The following is a 23,085-nucleotide window of genomic DNA, read 5'->3' as shown; positions in this document are numbered from 1 at the left end:
TCTCTCTCTCTCTCTCTCTCTCTCTCTCTCTCTCTCTCTCTCTCTCCTTCTCTCTCTCTCTGTCTCTCTCTCTCTCTGTCTCTCTCTCTCTCTCTCTCTTTCTTTCTCTCTCCTTCTCTCTCTCTCTGTCTCTCTTTCTCTCAGAGTCATTTCCATGAACAGCTACATTGCAAACACTCTGATCTTTTCTCCCTCCCTTTTCCTGTCTCGTTCCTGGCTCTGTCCGCAGCAGTGCGTTATGTATGCATCTCTGCATGAACATGATTAATATTTCCCATAGAATGAGTTTGGCATCAAAGACCCTGAGAGCCACCCCCCCATAACTCCCCCCTTCACTCCCTCCACAAAATGCATAAACACCTCAACTACCCTGTAATACATTTACTATGATTAAAGGATGCAAACCCACAAGAGCTTTTCCATTGGCACATATTTATTGCTGTCTTCAGGGAGCTGACAGTGGAATGTAAAAAACCCAGCGATAATGTAAAAAGACACCTGATTGTGTAAGACTCAGCAGAGATTAACCTGAAGACTGTCAGCTCCAGCATAAAAGCTGGGTGTGAAAGAAAGTGAGTGTATAAATAAATCTGATGTCTATGAGGCTAATCTGATGTGTGCATGTGTGCGTGAATGTGTGATGCGTACCACATTGGTGGATATTAGCTTAACAAATTTTGAAAGTGAGACCAGTGTTATCCTGTTGTATTTAGAAAAGAAGATGGCTTCACTAATATGCAAGATAAATAACAACATCCAGGTAGCTAAAGCATAAAAATGGAGAAAGAATGGGACAGGGAAAAGGGTGACAACACAAAATACTGCAGCTACTTCCAAACTCCTTGGTCTCTCCTTAGCTTTCAGATACACACAAAGACACATATGAAGACAAAGACACACTCACACATGCATGCATAACCGCACCTGCAGAGCGTGAATTAAGATTGTTTGAAAAGGAAACCGGAGAGAAACATGAATCATTGTTTCTCTGAGAGAACTGATGCATGTACAGCTATAGACATGTATTTCTGCACAAATATTCACATGCACACTCATGCAAAGTACACACAACACAAAGTTCTTGTTTTATTTACTGTTTTGCAAGCAAAGACACACACACACAAACACACCCACACACACACAAATACAGGATTTTTCTCCAAGAGAAGACTGGTGAGCACCATATTATTTTGCTGTGTCTTTGTGTTTGCAGACGTGCTTTTTCAGCATCAGTTCTTGACATACTCCAGTGCCAAAGCAGATGTCAGTAGATCAGAAGACATCCCACGCTTTGCTATGATAGCTTTAAATTTCAGTGGTGAGAGCATCTCCATCATTAAATCACCCATGTCACTCATCACAACTGCCTCTGTAATCTACTATTCACCAGCTGGTTTGCATTTGCTCTCAAGCTATGTGTTAGAGGAGAGACACTTTCTTCCTTTTTGAACTGAGTTAATTGGAATTGAGCTTTGGAGGAGAACATCTTTGGAAAAGAATAAATGCTGCCGACTGATGTACTGTATATGGTTTGAGAAACAGCTGCCTATGTAAAGCTTCCTAAAACTAATCTCAATTGCTTTCTGTCCCACTCTTGTCCCTTCCTCACCACATCCTACTTTACACATATTTAATATGCCTCTCCCACTATCTCCCTGAACCTTCATTTCCTGCAGCGGCTGAAGGAACTCAAGCACAGGGAATTTGCTCGCAATGTGGCCTCAAAATCTTGGAAGGACCATCGCAAACAGGAGAAGGCTCTCAGACGTCTGCACCAACTCGCACAGATGCAGCAAAATACCCAGAGGTGAGTGAGGGGAGTGTTGAGTTCTGTAGCAGTAGGCATAAGAGTATTTAATAAGATCAGGGGAAGGAGCCCAGAGGGGTTAAAGTGTCTGATATCCAGTCATATCCAGTTTCTTAGATGCGAGGGATGCCGTTCAATGACTCTATAGTCCACAGGTGAAGCATCACAAGTAAACTTTTCACTTCATTCAATCATCTTCTAAACCCGCTACATCCGCTGCTGGAGCTGGAGCCTATCCCAGCTGACTGGGACAGGGTACACTCCGGGCAGGAATTCATTGCACTGCAGAGACTTATGTAGACACAGACAAGCATGATCTCACAGCCAATTAACCTGAAGAGCATGTTTTTGGAGGTGGGAGGAAGCCGGAGAACCCGAAGAGAACCCACGCAGACACGGGGAGAACATGCAGATGCCGTACAGAGCAGGACTCAAACACGGAACTGCCTTGCTGTGCGACAACAGCGCTACCTACTTTGTCACCGTGCCGCCCTAAGTAAACTTTAATCTATAGAATTAAAACGAGTGAAACAAGTTGTGTTCAAACACCTAAAGCATCAAATGCATTATTAATCAATTGATTACACCAATTTGCTGTGTAATTAAATGTTTTCCTTTAATGAAGCAATGATCTATAAGCACCATCACCACAATTATTGATATCATGCCTGCTTTTTGTTGTTTGGTTTGTCTTCAGTGTGATTCTGCTTCCTTTATCTACCTATCTATTTATTTATCCATCTATCTATCTGAACATTGCTGAGGTGCCCTTGAGCAAGGCACCAAACAACTCAATCTGCTCTTTGGGCATTGCTAAGTGACTGCCCTTCACTCCACCATCTTTTCCTTAACTTAAAGGATGTTTCCATCATCTATCATCCATCCATGTTCAGTGACACTTCTATTCCTGTGTTCCAGAGTTCCAGGAAGGACTTGTGGACTACGGAGCGCAGTCAGGGCTATGAGCCACCAGCAAGACACAGACTTGCACCAAAGAGACCATAAATCGGAATCCTTCATCCCCACCCAGAGACCCCATCCTATGCAACCCATTGCAGTTCCTCTCAGGCAGCTGCCAGAAGAGCAGTACAAGGTTCCTTCTCAAATGCCAATGGCCCATCCTCCAATCACAGAATCCCCATCCAACACAGGGCCTGCAGCCGTGACTACCCAGTCATGCATCGATTTGTACACCCAAGTCCCTCTCCCTATGCAGGGGAGAGCAGGCGGCAGACTTGGGGTGTCCTTCTGCTTCTCTCGCAGGGGTCCAAGACTTGAACCTTCTGCATCTGTTTTCTCTGACCTAGAAGAGGAGGAGAGAGAAAAGAGGGAACAAATGAAAGAAAGGATAAAAGGGATAATGAAAGATATTGACAGGGAAATTGGAGAAGATGAGGACGGAAAACACAGCCAGAGTGAAAAGCTTCATTCTGACAGCGCTGTTCTGAATGATTTGCCACCAGTCCCAGGAGACGCTGCTAGAAATGTGGAGATTGAAAAAAAAGAAACAGGGAAAGAATACACTTCTATCTCCTCATTAACACTTGATAGTAATAGTCACGAGACATTATTCCTGCCATCAAAAACCCAACTGGCCATATGGGGCACAGCCCTAGCACAAATGGACACTGAGTACACAGGCACACAGCCTGTGAGAAGACAAGAACCAGAGGGAGTAAGAAAGGAGGATCAGTACATTTGTGTGCTAGGCAAAGATGACACGACCTGTTTGAGATGGCCTGTCAGTTTGCTTAAGTTCACCAAGTCTCAACCGCACATCTGCTACAGCTGCAACCCCCTCTGCTCAAACTCCCATCAGACAACAGAACTCACAGAGGATCTGCAAGAGTCACAACAGAATCAGATGGGTGCTCTCTCAGGTGAATCAGTTCCACGTGTGCCAGCTATTCTTATACCTGACTGCTTACAAAAACACACAACTCAAGAGTTGAGAGCACAAACACAGGAGAAAGATGAGCAGAATTTCATGGCAGAGCAACGTGTCAATGTAAAGACAGAAGAACATCTGTTCCTGAAGGATAAAACCCTTTTATCATCAGAAACAAGACAAGAAAGAGGAACATACACACTAAGTATGGACGATTGTGAGAGGACAGACTCAGCTCATTGTGACATCTCCGACACAAACCCCCAGAGTGCTACGGGTGGGAGATTAAGGGATGCAAGGGGGATCAGAAAGAGAGCCATCATAACACTGAGCTGTAAATCAAAGTCTGACATCCAGTCTGGCACACAAAGACTGTGCATCAGCCCATCCAGGTGTGAGTATGGGAGTGAGACTAGAACTCCACAGTCATTTGTGGGTGTCTCAAAAGTGTCATGGAAAAAGAGGAAAGCCAGCACAAAGAAACACAAGTTAGGAAAGAGTAAGAGGGGTGAGAAGGAAAAAGCTTCAAAGAAGCGCCAATCAGCAAGGCTCAAAGTAAGGAGTGTTGTCTCCACAGTCTCCACTGCTACAGAGACGAGAGGAGATGTTGGAGAGAGCTGGGGGAAGAAAAAGAGGCAAATGGAGAAGAAAATGAGGAGGAGGAGGGTGCACGGAGCAGGGAGCAGCTGTCTCATAGGGAGATGTGAGGCTGAACCGGTATCTGTCTCAGTTAGGAAGAGGAGGACTCACAGGAGTCACAGCAGTGAATCCCATCCACATGCAGGCAGAGAGCAGGGAGAGTGCGGCAGTGTCTTCCCCCAGCTCTCCAGACACACAGCAGACAGAGACACCAAGGGGGAGGGAAGGCGAGATAGACATGCAGTGACTTATCCCTGGCGGTCTCACTTCTTCTCACACTCCTTCTCACCAGGATGTAACTCTAAGCTGTTTTGGGAAAGGGGTCACCATAGCAACCCCAGGAGTTTCTTTAACTGCTGTTACCCTGACAACAACTGTGGTTGCAGCCCGACAAGAAAGAGAAAACTCCTCCACTGGGACAAGAAATTTACTTGTCATAAGGGGAAAAGTTTGAGGCATCGTGAAGTCTGGGAGGAGACTGAAAGGAGTGGGAAAATTGGAGGGCACTCAAGCTGCAGAAACAGGGGCCTTTCAGAGAAAGAGTGGATGGGAGAGAGTTGTCCTAGGAGGCAGGCAGCAAGAAACAGAGCAGTGGAGTGGGATCGGTTGGCAAAGTGCAGCCCCAGTCCTCGAAGCTGGGGCAGGAATAGCAGACATGTTAGCACAGAGGATGTAGACTGGGACAGGTGTAGTGTCGACAGATGGACATGGGGCAGCAGCGACAGTGGGGAAGACAGGGGAATACTCAAATCAACCTCAGGCTCCAGGACAAGGACAGACAGTAGATACAGTCCAGGCTGTGTGTGGAAATATACTCCAGACATCAGACACTCAAAACACTCCCCCAGCCCTGACTTGTGGACAAGTAGGCAAACGTACAGCCCCTATAATAACACACGATCCAGAAGATGGCACAGCCCACGCTCCTGCAGCCCTTGTAGCAGCACAAGCATATCTGAGTTGAGTTGGGAGTCGAGCAGGAGCAGCACTTGTTCAGGAGTCACAGGGGACAGATTGACAGATGGCTCCTGCGAGATATCCTCAGGAGCTCCAGAACACTTAACTGAAGCTCCAGAGGAGCCTAAAAAGCAAAGCGTCCCCACACCCCCTCCATCTGAACTTAACTCTAGGTCATTCAGTCATCTTTCATCCAAAGGATCCTCTTTTGCCTCCACAGTCCCACACATCAATACACACCATTGTAACACCAGTCCTTCTCAAATAAAGGAAAACAATTCACAGTTTGATCTTGGCCTTGGGCCCTCTGAGGACATCACAATAAGAATGTCAGGCACAGCTTCAAGACTATCCCCTAATAAGTCTGGGTCACAGAAGTCCCCCAGGATGTTGCTTCTTCCTCTTATTGGGAAACTACCTGCAATTCAGAGGAGAGCAAGGAGGAATAAAGGGCTGATTTCTCGGGAGAAAGAAGGAGAGGATGAAGAGGAGGCTAAGAGTAGTGGAAAGGATACTGGCGCAATTGTCGAAAGTCAAAACAGTCCTCCAGACATTGCAAGGTCAAACTCTTGCAGCATACACAAACTTGGTCCATCACAAATTATGACGGATGAGAAACAGACAGGTGAAGAGACAGCTCCACCAATCAGCTTCACTGCTGAGGAGATGGATAAATATCGCCTCCTCCAAGAGCAGGCGAGGGAGCACATGCAGAAAGTCCTGGAACAGACACAAGAGAGTGCAGATACAGACAAAGAGCCAAACTACACACACACAACACAGGCAGATAATGTAGAGGAACATTACACACGTACAGGTTTGCACAGTGCTCCAACCCAGTCAGTCCACACAGACACAATGCAAGTACAACACACCCTCCATCCTCTTCCACATGTGGCCCCACAAGAACACTTCACTCAACCTATGGCTCTGGGAGTCCCAAATCTTCCCCCTCTTCCACCATCTTCTCCTCACACTAGCCTGCGCCAAATTTTTTTACAACATATATCTCTCGCCATGCCCCCTGCTTCCTCATCTTCTCCTGCCTCATCACCCTGTGCTACCATCCATCCACATCCAGCTCAACTTCCTCACCCCATGCCCCCTCTACACCCATCCCTTGCCCACCGTCTCCACCTCTCTACCTTTTCCATCTCCTCCCTGTTTCCTTCCATCCTGCTTTCTCATCATCCCATCCCTCTCCTACCTCAGTCTCCTGCTTTTCATGCAGCGCCACTCACTCCACTCTCCCCAGTAGCCCTGCAACCTTTGAACCCGCAGCCTTACATGGACAGAGCCTGGCCAGTGAGGTTTCAACAGAAGGCGCTGTGATTTCCACAGAGAAGCTGCCATGTCTTTTAATCTTGCCTGGCAACACACACGAGTGTGAAGGAGAGATTAAGCAGTTTCTCTTTGGAGAAGAGATTGCTATTTAAAATGGGGATATGTCAGCAATGTCACCTGCATCGTCTCAAATTCTTACTTACATATGCTGTCAAATACACACAAAGCTAAGCTATTAGTTGTTTTCATCCCAGTTTGTTTCTCCATCTACCCTCTGCAGTGTTGTATGAGAAGACTTTGATCCTTTGTTTTTCCCCTATCTTTCATTCAGGCCCAGAATAAAGGTAAAGGTGCACCTGCAGTTCAAAAATAAGATAGGTTTGTGTCATCCTCTCTCTTTGCTTCTGAACTTCAGACGAACAAGCTGCCTTTTGAAGCATCCTTCATCCCAGGGACAGGGGGTCAAGAGAGGGTGATAATATTCTCTATTTATCCCCATTTCATACAGGATATTTGAGTTAGAGTGAGACTTTTAACCCTAGTGGTTGCTGTATTTGTGCGTTTATGTGTGACTGACAACACACATACACAATGTGAAAGGACCAACAACTCATTTCCCTTTCAGACTTATCACCTGTTTTATCTCTGTAGTGTACACACTCTCACAGTGGATGACAATATTGGAATCATGAAAAAACAATAAAAGATTAATTTAAACCATCACCAGTAATACAAGCTTTTTTCCACACAGTGATTTTAATTCAACAATATGAATTTTTTCATCACTAATGGGTAAAACAATCAGTTTAGAGACAGTTATATTAAACATTTGGAGAATATGGGTGAAACAGTATTTCATTTAAAAAAAATGTTTTATTCATTTATTTATTCAGTACCCACTTCATACCCACTGTTGCGGAGTTTCTGGAGCTTCTCCCAGCGGACTCGGGGCATGAAGCAGGGTACACTCCAGGCCCGATGCCAGTGCACCATGGAGACAAATATTTTAACAAAAGAAGAAAAACTGCTGGTATTTTTTTAAAGCTTAGATTATTTTATGTATAAAATAATTGCTTTTGATACATTTAATAAATCAGGTCTATCAATTTAGTAAAAATAAAGATTAAATAAAATACAGCACCACATATTTTTTTAATGTCTTTTCTCACCAGATATAAAAAAGGGGCACATAACTGACCATATTTCATTGTTATCTACTTCGACCTTTGCTTTCTTGTTCCTTGTTGTCCAGTGTCCAATGGTAAAAAAAAAATTCAACTCAGTTCATCCACATTGCACTTTAATACCATACCCCTGCAGGAAAATGAACCCCTTTTGCATCATTACTGAAACATCGATCATCTATTTGTCTCATCAAAGTTAACAGAGGTAAGTGAGGTTTGATATGCATCCATGCCTGGTGAGTGGTGAAGGCGCCGATTTATTAAAGTTCCTTGCCATATAGTTGATCACTGCAGTAGCCAGCATTCAGGGACAAGAACACAGAGCAGCATCCAGATGGTCTATGGACTTGGATTACCCAGAATGCTTTGAAAGATTGGATTGATTTGCCCTCCGTGATATCAGTGATCACAGCCCAACACTCAGGGGGGCTGCTACAACAATGGGTGTTATAAATAAAGACACTAAAACAAGACACAAAATGTACCCTGTACCAGTATTGAGGTGTTGGCTTCAAATATAAGTCAACTCCTGCAGAGAGTCAATAATTAGGACACAATTCCTCTCTCTCTCCTCCTCCTGACCCCTGAGCTTCTGTGCATGGAAAAGAGTTAGTGGGAACAGAGACAGAGAATCCCTATCTCTCTCTACAGGGCGAGAGATCAAACAGACTGTGTGAAATATAGAGCAGCAATAATTAGCAGCTGTTACAGCATCAAACCTCTCTATCCCTACCTCTCCCTCTTCCTGACACATGCAGGCACACACCACTGCTCCGCTCTTATCCAAGAGTATAAATTAGAGATAGACCCAAATACACTGCAACTTCTCAGTCTTCCAATAATCAGAGGGATGATATAAAATTATCTTTTCTCTTGTTCACAAGAATTAAATTCACTCACACAGCCTTGCGGCTATACTAACCTAAAAAAGGCCCAAAAATCAACCGATTTTAGGAACCCAATCAAGGCAGTGCCTGGTTATTACATGGCGAGGAGACGGCCATGGACAGATGCTGGCTTTTGTTGTAAAGCATTCTGTGTGGTCAATGTCAATCTACAGATGTGTTATATATATAAATGCAGTCCATTTATGGTTTTTCAGTAGCATATAGGAGAATAAATGAAGCCTTGTAGAAAAATAAAAAGCAAACCATCAATTACACTACATAGTAAAAACATAAAGGATATTATTTTAAAACCCAGTTATCCCACTAATATGACTGTTAGGGACTTCATTATGAGACAAAATTGTCAAAAGTCACACGCACGCAATTATCCACATAGGGGTCATGAGGAAGTTAGTAATCACAATACCACTGTACTCTTTGTCAGTGACTGATTAAATCATTACTTAAACCCTGAGATTCTCCCCCTCATGCGAATATGTGCTGCTGTTGTGTGTGTGCACACTGGCACATGTGGGACTTGATTTATGATGGAGAAAAGCGGTTTCCTCAGTAAATCGCTCCTGTGAATTAATGAGGTGTGAAAACTAAACCTGGCACTCAGTCAAATAACCAGCAGTCACAGAAAGCTCACTGCTAGGGAAAGATCACCTCTATTGGCATTACATTTGATTGTTAGATTGCGGGTATGGATTGCACTGAGCCCCTCACGGCTACTGAGGTCATTGATCCAAATTATTATCCTGTATAAATGAGAGGCTTCTCATGTCTTGCTCTCTCTTTTCTTGTGTGGTCTCATCTCATGCCCTCATGTTTGATTCAGCCAGGTCAGTTTAGATGCGTTCAGCTCCCCCATCTCTTCTCTGACTTTGCTGAAGAAAAGGCACCATTACACTAGATTTCCCATATTCAAAGTATACACCTTTCACGTGTTTGAATGCTGTATTACAGCGCAGGCTTTTGCAGCACAATGTGCTTTGCAGAATTACAACACAGAGAAAGTTTTTTTTTCTCCCATACTTGTTAGTGTGACATTCATTAAAAGTTTTTTGAGTCTCGGTAGAGTGTGACATATAGTACCAGGTTGCTCCACTCTTTTTTTTGTCTCTGAGGAATAGTAGTTATACTAACAGCAAGGATAATACTTTAGGGAAGAATTCTACGCATTAGAAATTCAGAAGTCATAATTAAGTTAAAAAGGATGGAGCTGCTTGAGATTGTAACACAATGAAAACTGCACAGACAAAATTTTCATTAGCTGAACAACCAGGTGTCCTCTCTGTCATCATTTGAACATGTTGCATTCTGAATTTTTGATGCTACCTTTTTTGAATTCCAATTAAGGAGCAGCCGTGAGTAATCTGTCACCAGTTTTGTTTTTTAGGGACAATGCTGTTAAGTGCATATGCCGTATACGGAAAACTAAGCAGCAGATATTTTACTGTGCATAATTGTGAAGTGGAAAAACACTTTTATCCTAAGAAATAGCATCCTATTTTATATTTCATTATAATCACTTATTGTATGCTTTGCTTCCTTGTTGAGGAGGGAGTTGTGTCGAACTTGTAGAAATAACCATGTGAATTCCGTTCCACGATGGATTTAAGGCTTAGAGGGGGTGATACTCTTAAACTTGGCACAGTTGCCCAAGGACACGACACTGGTAGCGCATTGCTTATACTCCTCTGCACACACACATAGGTGTAATAGGGTATAATTTAGGAGGCTGCAGCAGTGAGATGCGATGCTCTGTTGTAAGACAGCATGGCTAATTCCCCACTTATGTTATCTCAGGGAGACAGATGTTCCCAGCAAAGATTACCATGCATGCACAAAAAAACAAAAATAACACACACATGAATGTCCACATTGAACACATTCAATCCTCAGACAATAGTAGAGGTAGGTTGGTTAAAATAGCGTTATTGACCAAAAACACAGATCAATGATGAGATGGCTTTTTTCGGAGGTTTAATTACAAGATGTAATGAGTTTCTGCAGAATACAATAAAGAAAAAAAAAACAGCTTTCAGCAAAACTTTGCTTTCAACAAATATTTTACTTAAAACAACTGAATGATTAATATAATGGATGTTGACCTTTTGCTGTATTGATTCAAGGAAAAACTCATTTATTCCAAATGGCAGACCAAAGAAACCACACTGCTGATTCTATGAAGCCCCACAACACTGTCAAGTTTTAACCCTTTGCGCCTGTCAGACACAGATCTCTTTCCCGAGGTCAAACACACCTTGTCCATCACCCAGGAAATCCATGTCACACAGGGAACGTGTGCAGATGATGTGATTCATGGCTTCCCACAGTGGTCGTCAGAACCACCCCTGAGTCAGTCATCATCATCAATAACTTATTAATTCACAGTTGGAATGTTCAGCCACATCTTGTCACATAAAAAGTGACACGTAGTTCCTGCTGATTTTGACCTTGGTTGTCTTTGAAATAGTAGGATGAATTTGTACTCTAAAATAATATGGAATTACCATAAATAGTTGCCGATACCAAAGCGTTCATAATTCAAAGGTATTCTAATAGTGGCTCCAAGAGGTTGTAAAAATTACTTATAACTGACTTCAAGTAAACGTGTGTGTGTGTGTGTGGGTGCGTGTGTGTCAACAACAGACCTGCCTCTCAAAAGCTTTCTCCTCCGAGGCTTGATCCTCTTCCTCCTGTTTCCGTTTAACTGGTTTCAGCTTTAAATCTCCAGATTCTGATAATTTCCCCCTTAATCCCTTCAGAAGAGCATCCTCCTTAACTCATTAATTAAGTCAAACACACACACACACACACACACACACACACATCAGATAGCTGAGTGTGTAATTAAGTTTGGTCTTGAAACACTCATGTGTGTGTGTGTGTGTGTGTGTGTGTTGTGTATCTTTTAATAATTAGTCACAATCAGGAAGTCATTGAGACACATGCATTTTAAACTGTTAATCCAGGATTATTCTTCTCTTCACTCATCTCATTAGTATTGCTTATTGAAAAACACATAGCAGCACACACATGCACTCACACACACATCTATGGTGACTAGAGGCTGGTTTCACTGGCAAAAAAACACATGCTGTTGGTGTTTCCATATATAGCATAGTATACAGGTAAATACATATTAATGCAACTCAGGCATTAGCTGTGCTGACAATTTAATTTTGTTTTCATTTAATATACCGTATATATTTGTTTATTTGTGGACATTTGAAATGCATGAAAGAAATTAACCAACCCTGTAATCCCTGCTCTGGTAATATATTTATACATGTCTAATTGTTTCTGTGATTTGGCCTGTGAAGAGACATTTTGACCTTTTGGAATGAAACTTTCTGCAGTGTGGGAATTTTTTTTAATTTTTTTTTTATTTTTTATTTTATATACTGGTTTGATCCCCGAAGGGAAATTAAGAAAGCACACTCTAGCTACTGATTACAAACGCATGCATACATATTTGTGAGTACAGGCCCCTGTATCACACACACACACACAAAGGGGCCTGTAGGCATGCAGGGGAGGTAGAGTGGCAGGCAGCTCCTTCTTGGTGCGCCTCAAATGAGCAATTTGTAAAGGGGACGGCACCTTGCTCAAGGGTGCCTCGGCAGTGCTCCGGAGATGAGCTGACACCTCCCACTGTTAGCTCACCTCTGGGTATTTTTGAATTAATTTTTAATTCAAATTCAATTAATTTTCAATTAATTTTTGAATTTTGAGAATTAGAATAAACTGTGAGTGTCCTTTCTCGGTGATTGAATGTGTGTCCTCATATGGAGACTGCACTTCCTCTCTCAGTGAGTGAAAACATGCCTGCAGTGCTGCGGCTGACATACAGGTGAGAGAATAGCCAAGGATTTTGAGATAACCTGAGGCTGTGAGTCCTCCATGACCCATTCACACTAGGTTAGCTCAAAATAGGCAGAGGGAACTGCCCATCATTGTTAACTCAAGCCTGGAGTCATTAATAACACAGAATTGCAGATGAATCACATGGACACATGCATACACTTTAATTATGAAGCCAAATGTGAGATGACAGCATCGCTCCAGGTAGCCAGTCCTTGAGGCATGTACTGCTGGTGCTTTATCCACAACTAAACCTCAGAGACATGAATATTTCTGAGCAAACAGCAGCATATCACATGAAGCTATCAATACCTGCTGCATATACACAGACGGACCCAATATTGTAGCAGAAACCATTCTCTTGAGCTTTATTTTACAATCTCTAAACACAAAAACACACAATCACATCACTGCATCTGAGCCCCTTCGAACAGGTTTCTCAGCTTGATCCTGGCTTGCTATCAGGTGCACTATCTCAGATAACATTCCCATTTACCGATTATAAAATCCTTCAAAGGAGCTGCACAGCAGTAAAGGTCTGTGGCCAGTTGTGTTTTTGAACAGGCACAGTGCACAGAGGAATAGTGGATGTGTGTTACAACATGCACTACTAAAAAGTTTAATTGAAAAATGTCACTTTCTAAAAATGAAGCTGAGAAAAGTTACATATGTCCAAATAATTCTGATGTTCCGATACTTTTTGTACAATGACTGTATTACATGATAAATTTTTCGAAGCTGGACACCAAAAAAATCCATCAGTCAGAGAAGCTGCGTGTACTGCACAGATGTACAAAATCCTCCTTTTCACCCTACTTCATACAAGTGTAAAAAAAAAAAAAAACTTGTGAAAAGTATCAAGTCAATTACTGTGCCATCCTCATCCCCTTGCCTAACCCATGCGATTTGCTACATAACCCTGTCTGAGAAAGTTTAAAGGCTGAAAAGTAGAAAAGGTGTCAGAGATGATGAGTCAGAGAAATCAGATTTGCCCACCATTCCTTTCAGAAGGTCTTGTTCCAACACTTTGAACAGTGTAAACAAACCAGATAATATAAGAGTTCAAGAATTGCACAAATCTAAAATTAGAATGAGAAATCTTACAACAGGTTTACAATAAGTACTGCTGTTGTCAAAACACATACTAAAAATTTATAAGAAAACACTGCTGTATGAGTATTGAAGTAGAAATGAGGAAATGTTATGTGAGCAAAATACTATGTTGTGTATTTTAGTTTTTGTGTGACTCATATGTTTGTGTTTGTTTATAGAAACCAGGCGTTTCCCAAAAAAATGTAAATGTGTGGATGGTGAGAGGCAAAGCTTTAAATCTAATTTTGTTCATCAATGTTAGTGACCTTAAAGGAAACATTATTCAAGTATGCACTCATTTCATGAAAACCATTAAAACTGACTGAAGAAGATTGTGACTGTCATTCTCGTTGTATCGTCAATTTATAGGTGTGTAAGAATAAGACAATAAGTTACTTGAGGAGTGCACCTGAACATTTAAGTTAGATTCAAATGTAAAGGTGCAAAAATGAATACCAGAGGACTTAAGATGAAGCTATGGTCAATGCTCCATAGGTGCATCTGCATCTTGCTCTTCTTCATCACTACAGGGCTCATAATCATCAAACAAGACTGGATCTTCCTCGTTTCCCTCGAAGTCTCCTCCCAGCTCACTGAGCAGCTGCTGGACATGGTCCAAGACTGGCTGGTCATCACAATGCAGTTTAATGTACAGCTGGGGAAACGAGATGGGTAAAGAAAATGCAAAAAAAAAAAAAAAAGTTTAATAGAAAGTAGGTTATGAGGCAGAAACATCTACAATGAACATGAAGTGCAAATTTGTACAACAGAGGCAATAATAGACATGACATGTGGTGAGTGAAATTCTTTGTCTTGACTCCATGTTGCTGAAGAAAGAAGTGCATCTTCTCTGAGGTGTAAAAGGCTCCAAGTGTCGGTTAGGTCTCCTAAAATATCCAACAGCAGCAGCGTTCTGTCAGCAAGGCGGTCACGGCTCACAAAACACTGGTACACAGTTTTTGTCTTTCATTTGGCAAATCAGCAAATTTGATACACCGTTCAGCCGCGCAGGAAACAAAAAGGCCATTTATCTTCCTTTCCTTGTTGCAACTTGCATGCACCCACACACACATACACACACACACACACAAAATAATATATGAGAAAATGGATACATTACACAAATGTGCACGTACGCACACAAAGTTAGCTATGTGAAATACGCTTAGAGAAAGCAAGATTTTTTAAAAAGTCAAGCAGGGCAGTAGGTTCGTCTCTGCAAAATGTTCTGCTTGTGTGTAATTACTGAATCCAAAGTGAAGCTGCGTGATGAAACTACTTATACCTCTGAGAACAACAAGCACAACACTTCCTCTCAGAATGTGCATATAAAGGGGAGTCAGTTTAAGAGTCACACCCCTGAAATGTACATCAGACCAAAATCCCTCTCATACAATTTGTAGCCATGGAAATGAAGAAAATAAAAAATAAAAAAAATCTGAAAAAATATTGTCAGGAAAATTCTTCCTGCTAAAATGAGTTGCTAAATCTATGCACTATGAATAACGGATGCAGTGTAATGGCACATTTCTCTTTAATACACATTGGTATGGAGAGCAGCATTTCCAGATTGTTACTCTGATGATTGTAACAGTATTTGGTCTTTTATAACTATTCAAACCCATCCCATTTTACAACACTCAGATGTTTATCCCCTGGCTTCCTGGAAGGCTTAGCAAACTTTATTACCTCCTGTGAAATTACCCTTTTAGGGTCAGTGACTTGCTCCTTAATGTATAAACAACCCTTCACTTCAAACCCTTGTAAATACATTTTCAACCTCCATAAGGCACATTGTTTCCTAAAACATTGATACAAACATTATCTCACATTCCCTCATTTTGAAAAAAAGGTGTCAACACAACAAAGTAACGTATATAATGCCAACATTTTCAAATTCATTCTTGTGTCTAGAGTTCCTTGACGTCCGTTGTCATATAAAAATCAAATGTACTTCCTTGCTATCAGCTGGTTGATGTTGTATGAGATGTGTGAATAATCCAGATGTTGAAAACATCAATCTGTTCAAAGACTTGTCAACATAGCTGTCATGTTGTCAATGAGCTGCACATCACTTCTGGACGATGATGATAGTGGTAACCAACCCCTGATGTCGAGAGCTAAAAGCACCACTTCAGTACAGCACAGAACATATGGAGAAATTTTCATGTGATTCAAAACCGAAATATGCCAAATGCAGAATGTATGGAACCCATTCCTAATCCCCCTCCTCAGTTTGAGCCTAGGGATAAAAGAATCTCCTGTAACACACGCACCCAAACTTACACTCAAGGACAATAATGGTCCAAGCGCTATCATTCTCACTGAAAGGCCAGGAGAGTAAAGAAGAGTCTGTATGAGTGCTTTGCCACAGGACAAGTCTCTAAGCAACAGCAGGTCCTGACAGGAGACACACAGTCCCTTAGGAACTCATTTGGAAAGTAAGAATGTGTAGTGTGTGTGTGTGTGCGTGCGTGCGTGCGTGCGTGCGTGTGTGTACATTTAAGTGGATGCAGGCTGAAGCGCCAAGGAGTTGGAGTGTGACAACAGATCCAGGGTCTGGTACCGAGGGAAAGCTGACCCTCTCAGTCTCCTTCAAGCACCACAGACACACACAGACACACAAAACAGAATTCCATCCTGCCAATGTCACTGTGAAATGCCTGGAGATGTTTATCCCCAAAGAAAACTGAATAAAAGTTTGCTTTCCAAAAGGCTTGGCTTTGGACAAAGAAATACTGCACACTGCAGCCTTGAGTAAAAGATGTGTGTCTTTCAATTCATCTGTATAGTTAAGTAAATAAGATAATAAACATTTGTTTGAGAAAAACCCCAGTACTTTCCAAAATAATTGTGTTTGGTGATATTAAGAATTGGTGGAATATTGTGTCTGGATAGGATGTGATTATTCACTGTGATACCTTTAGCTAGTTAAATAAACAGGAGTTATTCTTTACACATTCCACACTGAATGCTGCTGAGTTCAGCATTGCAAAAAAAAAAAACAACAACACACGCACACACACACATTTCTCATTTGCAACAGCCTACGTTTTCTCATCTCACTTTCACGGCCCAGAGACCTGCTGAGGGAGGGAGGGAGAGCGTGTGCCGTGCTGTATGTAATCGTATAACTTTTTCATGGTCCACTTTGCTCTACTTTCAAGCCCAGTTTCACAGTTCGAAGCACACTTGACCACCGCTGTAATAACTCACCAAACACACACATAGACACAACATGTTATACACTCACACACACGGGGATGCATGGACACATCTGTTCTTATGGTTGACTTGTTATTCTTTCTAGAACTATGATTCTCGGGATATTTGGGCAACAACTAAGGTCCAGACTGAAATATTTCAAAAGCTTTGAGGTAAAACCTAACCTTAATTCTTATTTGCTAAGCCACTCAAACACACACCAACACCTACGGACAATTTGGAACCAACCAATTCACCTGAAGCGCATGTTTTGAGAGGTGGGAGGAAGCCAGAGAACCCGGAGAAAACTCAGCAAACACGGGGAGAATGTACAAACTCCGCACAGAACAGGAGTCGAACTCGGAACCATCTTGCTATGTGACATCGCTACCACTACACCAAATTACCATCAAAATCAGTAATTCTAAGAATACTGGTTGAATCACGTAGATCGGGAATGTCAAACTCATTTTCACCGAGGGCCACATCAGCATAATGGTTGTCCCCAAAGGATATAATCAATCAGAATCAGAAAATAGTTTATTGCCAGGTAAAGTTTACCACACGAGGACGCGGTGTCAGTGCATTAAAAGGTGGAAGAGAAGCAATAAGGAATAATAAGGAATAGGAATAAGGAGTAAAAAAAATATTTACAATTTACATCAAGTTGAGCTTATGGTTGGTGTTTACAGGTGAAAACAAAAAAGTCCAAACAGTAAAGTGTCTTTGCAGATCAGTGAGGAGCGGATGGTTACCTTGGGGGGGGGGCATTTTTCATGAGGCTGACTGCAGTGGGGAAGAAGCTATTTTTGTGGCATGAGGTCCTGGTCCGAATGGACCGTAGCCTCTTGCCAGAGGGGAGGGTCTGGAACAGGTTGTGGCCGGGATGGGAGGGGTCAGCAGCAATCCTGGCTGAATGTCTACGTGTCCTTGTGTCGAACAGTTCTTGGAGGTGTGGAAGGCTGCAGCCAATCTCCTTCTCCGCAGAGCGGATGACGCGCTGCATCTTGGCCTTGTCCCTGGCCGTGGCTGCAGCAAACCACTGTCATGGAGGATGTGAGAATTGATTGAATGGTGGCAGTGTAGAAGTTCACCAGCATCACAGGGAGATGAAACTTCTTCAGCTGGCGCAAGAAAAACATCCTCTGCTGAGCCTTCTTGGTGAGGGAGCTGATGTTCTGCTCCCATATGAGCTCCCGGGAGATGGTGGTGCCCAGGAAGTGGAAGGACTCTACGGGGTCACTGGAGTGTCACAGATGATAACAGGAGGAAGGGCAGGAGGGTATTTCGTGAAGTCTACTATCATCTCCACTGTTTTGAGAGCGTTGAGCTCCAGGTTGTTCCTGCTGCACCATGATACTACCAGCCAGTCCAACTCCCTTCTGTAGGCCGACTCATCCCCATCAGAGATGAGGTCGATGAGGGTGGTGTCGTCAGCAAACTTCAGGAGCTTTACAGACTGGTGGCCAGATGTGCAGGAGTTGGTGTATCCAGTGCTGATGGTCCGAGTGTCAGAGACATATGGGGTGGGGCACATTCAGCTGGGAGAGCTTGTCATGGAGCAGGGCTGGGACGATTGTATTGAAAGCATAGCTGAAGTCCACAAACAGAATCCTGGCGTAGGATCCTGGGGAGTCCAAGTGCTGGAGAACAAAGTGTAGTGCCATGTTTACAGCATCGTCTACAGATCTGTTGGCTCTGTAGGCGAACTGTAGAGGGTCCCGGAGGTTGCCAGTAATGTCCTTGAGGTGGGTCAAGGCGCTCAAAGGACTTCATGACCACAGATGTCAGAGCGACAGGACTATAGCCAAGTCCTGTGATCCTTGTCTTCTTGGGGACTGGGACAATGGCTGAAGTCTGGGCCTGCAGCTTTGCGGTGGTTGAGTTGTTGGAAGAGACTCCTCACTTCACTCTCTTTGATAAGGAGAGGTGTGACAAGGGGGGGGGGGCTGAGGTGTGGGGCTGTGAAGGACCAGATGAGACAGTTGGGGAGGGGATGGGGCTGCTGGCAAGTGGCTGGTCATTGATAGTGATGGGGGCGTCAGGTCTGTCCCATCGTCTTTCAAAATGACAGTAAAAGTCCTTAAGGCTGTTGGCAGGCGTAGGTCGTTGACAGAGTGGGGGGCTCTAGGCTTGTAATTGGTGATAGCCTTGAGCCCTCTCCAGACAGAGGCAGTCGTTGGCTGAGAATTTTTCTTCCATTCTCTTACCATATGCAGATTTGGCTCTTTTAACCTCCTTACCAAATGTGTACTTGGCCTCCTTGTATCTGTCTCTGTCCCTACTTCTGAATGTAGCCTCCTTCTCTGACCTGAGCCTTCTGAGTGTGGCTGTGAACCGGGGTTTGTCATTGTTGTAGCTAACCCTGGTGCGTGTTGGGATGACAATGTCCTCACAGAGGCGATGTAGGACGTCACAGTGTCTATGTACTCATTTAGGCTGCTGGTGTCAGACCTGAAAACATCCCAATCCATGCACTCCAAACACTCCTGAAGTTCCCCCATTGCATCCCTGGTCCCCTTCTTGGATGTCCTCACAACAGGTTTGCAGAGCTTTAATTTCTGCCTGTAGGCAGGAATCAGATGTGGCCACAAGAGGACACAAGCCAGTGTCTTCCAGACAAACACCTCCAGTATTGAACCTGGAACCTGCTGGAATCAATCCTCCAGTTAGTGGTCACAGCCCCTTATCATTTCCATCACCACAGGAACCAATTTGGCTTTCAACTTGTTCATTCATTCATTCATTCATTGGGTACTTCGAGCGCTTCTCCTTGTCCTTCCTGATGTCACAGCCAGCTGGGATTGCCATATCTATCACAACTACATTCTGCTCCTTGTCAAACACCACCATGTCTGGCCAGTAGCTGTTTGAAAGTCTGGCCCTTAAAGCCCCACAGCATCTCGGCTCTGTTTTTCTCAACCACCTTCGATGACACCTTTCCACCAACAGTTGGAGTCTTGTAATCCATCCTGAGAACAGATGTTCCTGTGCACTTCCTCAGCCTCAGTTATGCCCCTTGGTGTTTCTTGTACCAGCTTACATCTTACATCCTGCTTCTGGCATCCTTGCACAGACGGCATACTGGCTCATGTTTGTTGTGGTACTCTTGTCTTTATGGATGTATTGCTTCGGGCCTGTTCTTGTGTTGCCATGATCAGATTCTCTGTGCGATCTTTTAGGCTCACCTATTTTAAATAATTGGGCCTTGAAGTTACTGACGCCATCCACCTCTCCTGTACAAGCAAACCTTGGTTTTCGAATGCTTTGGACATCGAACAAATCGGAATTCGACCAAAAAATTCAGAATTTTTTGGTCTTGGAAGTCGAACAAAATTTGGACGTCGAACATGAAACAAACGCAGTAACATCCATCCTCCTCCTCTCCCTCTCCAAAATTCCACTAACTGGAGGAATTTTGTGCTCTTTATTTTAGTTTACTGTATTCATAAATCTTTCACTGAATTTGCGTTCCACTGCCTATGGTATGAGTTATGGTGCAGTAAACTTCTGTCCAAAAGACAACAGTAACTCGTACCAGAATCTGCTTGGTGAATGATAAGCGGAACAAAATAAGTTTTTCTCTTCTTTATTGAGCCGGAGCCCGCTACGCTAACCTGAACACACAGTTGAACACTGGCACATTACGCACGTCGCACTCAACAGAACAAGAGCATTATATTTACATGTAACCACTTCTGGGTACAACAGGAAGTCCCAAAATAAGAGCATCACAGGATCATACTTACACTTTCTTGTGAAGGCTTCTTTGTTTTACATTTCTTTGATATGTTTTCTTTCTATACAATTTGATATATTTACATTATGAAATAACATAACAGAAATAACAGAAAAAGGATGGATATTATGTTGAAAAAAGGTAGTTTCCTAGCATCTTGGAACGGATTAAAACCATTTACATTATTTGTAATCGGAAAAATGAATTTGAACAAATCGGCATTCGAACAGCCTTCCGGAACGAATTGTGGTCGGAAACTGAGGTTCGTCTGTATGTAGAAATCGATAATCTGTTGCCAGTGATTAGCAGTGTACAGTATGCCCTAGTTCTTTGCGGTTAATGGGTTACAGGAACCATACTCGATTAAGGAATTCCGCGATCGAGCGACTCATATTATTAATAGTAATGTTTATAGTTTATGACCCTCTCCATACTGATATTAAACCTTGGTGTATCTGTATTACCTTTCCCACACTCTTATCGACCGTTTAAAGCACTTTCGTGTCTCACGTAAGTCCGAGACTCAAGGAACCGAGCGCACTTCTGGATGCCCTTAGCCAATAGAATGCGCGTATGGTATCACGTGACTGCCTACCAAAAATGCGCAATGAGGTGAAGTTGTGACCATTGATGCACAAATGCATTAGGGCGCACTGTATTATGAGTGTTGATGGAATAAAGTTAAGAATAAGCAAATACAGGTAGTCTTCAACATACGAACACAATTAGATGATTATAAAATTTAACCATTTCAATTTAAATGACATTATTATTTGAGGTAATTTAAGCGTCATTACTACTCTAAATATGAAAATGCTTTTCCTTTTTTTTACCACCTTCTTCGGTATTTGGGTACCTTGACAAGAATTCCTCTTCTTGGGGCGGCAGTGGCTCAGTGGTAGAGCAGAAGTCTTCAGACCAGACATCGCCCAGACATCGGCGGTTCGAATCCCACTCCCGCCTTACATCCTCGGAGCGTGAGCTGACAGTGGGAGGTGCCAGCTCACCTCCAGGCTACTGCCGAGGCGCCCTTGAGCGAGGCGCCCTTGAGCAAGGCGCCGTCCCCCCCACAAGCTGCTCATTTGGGGCGCAACCCGAAGTCGCGACTCTTCACTCTGCCTCCCCATGTACTAACAATTGTACTAACCGCATGCCTACAGGCCCCTACTGTGTGTTGTGTTTGTTCAGGGGCCTGTACACAACTTTGTATGCATGGTTTGATACATATACGCATGTAAAAAAAGAGTGTAAAGATAATTTCCCCATAGGGGATCAATAAAGTTGACTTTCTTCTTCTTCTAATTTTTTGTATTGTAATTCCCTTTGTCTCTTGGTGTTTAATGTTTTTGTTTAGTGATTTTGAAATTTCATCTAATGAAAAATTGTAAAATGTTGTAAATGTTCTAAATGTTAAATGTGATTGAAGTTTTTTTTGCAAAAGATCTTCTTCTGAGGCACTTTAGTGCTTTCATCTAATGTAAAATTGCAAAATGTTTGAATGAGATTAAAGTGTTTTTTGCAAAAATCAAAAAAAAATCTTCTTTTTCTTCTTCTGAAGCACTTTAGTGCTTCATCTAATGTAAAATTGCAAAATATTTGAATGTGATTAGTGTTTTTGCAAAAAAATAATAATAAAAAAATATTTTCCTTTCGGCTTTTCCCTTCAGGGGTCGCTACAGCGAATCAATTGCCTCCATCTAGCCCTGTCTTCTGCATCCTCTTCTCTCACACCAACTACCTTCATGTCCTCTTTCACTACATCCATAAACCTCCTCTTTGGTCTTCCTCTAGGCCTCCTGCCTGGCAGTTCAAAACTTAGCATCCTTCTACCAATATATTCACTATCTCTCCTATGGACATGTCCAAACCATCTCAGTCTGGCCTCTCTGACTTTATCTCCAAAACCTCTAACATGTGCTATCCCTCTGATGTACTCATTCCTGATCCTATCCTTCCTGGTCACTCCCAGAGAGAACCTCAGCATCTTCATCTCTGCTACCTCCAGCTCTGCCTCCTCTCTTTTCCTCAGTGATACTGTCTCTAGACCAAACAACAGTGCTGGTCTCACCACAGTTTTGTACACCTTTCCTTTCATTTTAGCTCTTATTCACACACATGTAATCTGTCTTACTGCGGCTAACCTTCATTCCTCTCCTTTCCAGGACAAACCTCCACCTCTCTAGCTTCTCCTCCACCTGTTACCTGCTCTCAAGCAGATCACAATGTCATCTGCAAACATCATAGTCCATGGAGATTCCTGCCTAACCACGTCTGTCAGCCTGTCCATCACCATAGCGAACAGGAAGGGGCTCAGAGCTGATCCCTGATGCAGTCCCACCTCCACCTTGAACTCCTCTGTCACACCTACAGCACACCTCACCACTGTCTTACAGTCCTCATACATGTCCTGCACCGCTCTAACATACGAGTGTGTCACACATATTTAGAGAAACAACCAATGTAGTCACCACAGATTCAAGTGCCCACCCAACAGTAGTACCCTCGTAGCCAACAATTATAGTCACAATCCC

At 42.9% G+C, this 23,085-nt stretch overlaps 2 protein-coding genes across 6 annotated transcripts in view; one reads left to right on the top strand and one right to left on the bottom strand.

Annotated features, from left to right (window-relative positions):
* LOC137601662 (G patch domain-containing protein 8) overlaps nt 1-7,298 on the top strand; it is a 35,369-nt gene extending 28,071 nt beyond the window's left edge. For 2 of the 3 annotated variants that reach the window (XM_068323984.1, XM_068323985.1), the window contains exons 5-6: nt 1,677-1,807; nt 2,726-7,298. In XM_068323984.1, coding sequence (XP_068180085.1) covers nt 1,677-1,807; nt 2,726-6,623 — 4,029 coding nt within the window. In that variant the 3' untranslated portion in view covers nt 6,624-7,298. Of the gene's footprint in view, nt 1-1,210; nt 1,319-1,676; nt 1,808-2,725 lie in introns of those variants that run through there. The other variant, XM_068323986.1, reaches the window with a different exon arrangement.
* Nucleotides 7,299-12,860: 5,562 nt separating this feature from the next.
* The window catches only part of si:dkey-12j5.1 (uncharacterized), a 30,296-nt gene continuing 20,071 nt past the window's right edge, over nt 12,861-23,085 (bottom strand). For all 3 annotated transcript variants that reach the window (XM_068323371.1, XM_068323370.1, XM_068323372.1), the window contains one exon: nt 12,861-14,266. In XM_068323371.1, the coding sequence (XP_068179472.1) occupies nt 14,093-14,266 (174 nt within the window). In that variant the 3' untranslated portion in view covers nt 12,861-14,092. The remainder of the gene's footprint in view (nt 14,267-23,085) is intronic.

Source organism: Antennarius striatus, chromosome 9 (assembly GCF_040054535.1).
Source record: "Antennarius striatus isolate MH-2024 chromosome 9, ASM4005453v1, whole genome shotgun sequence".
Classification (NCBI taxonomy): Eukaryota; Metazoa; Chordata; class Actinopteri; order Lophiiformes; family Antennariidae; genus Antennarius; species Antennarius striatus.
Note: the sequence above shows the minus strand (reverse complement) of the source record. Positions and strands in the feature narration are given on the sequence as shown.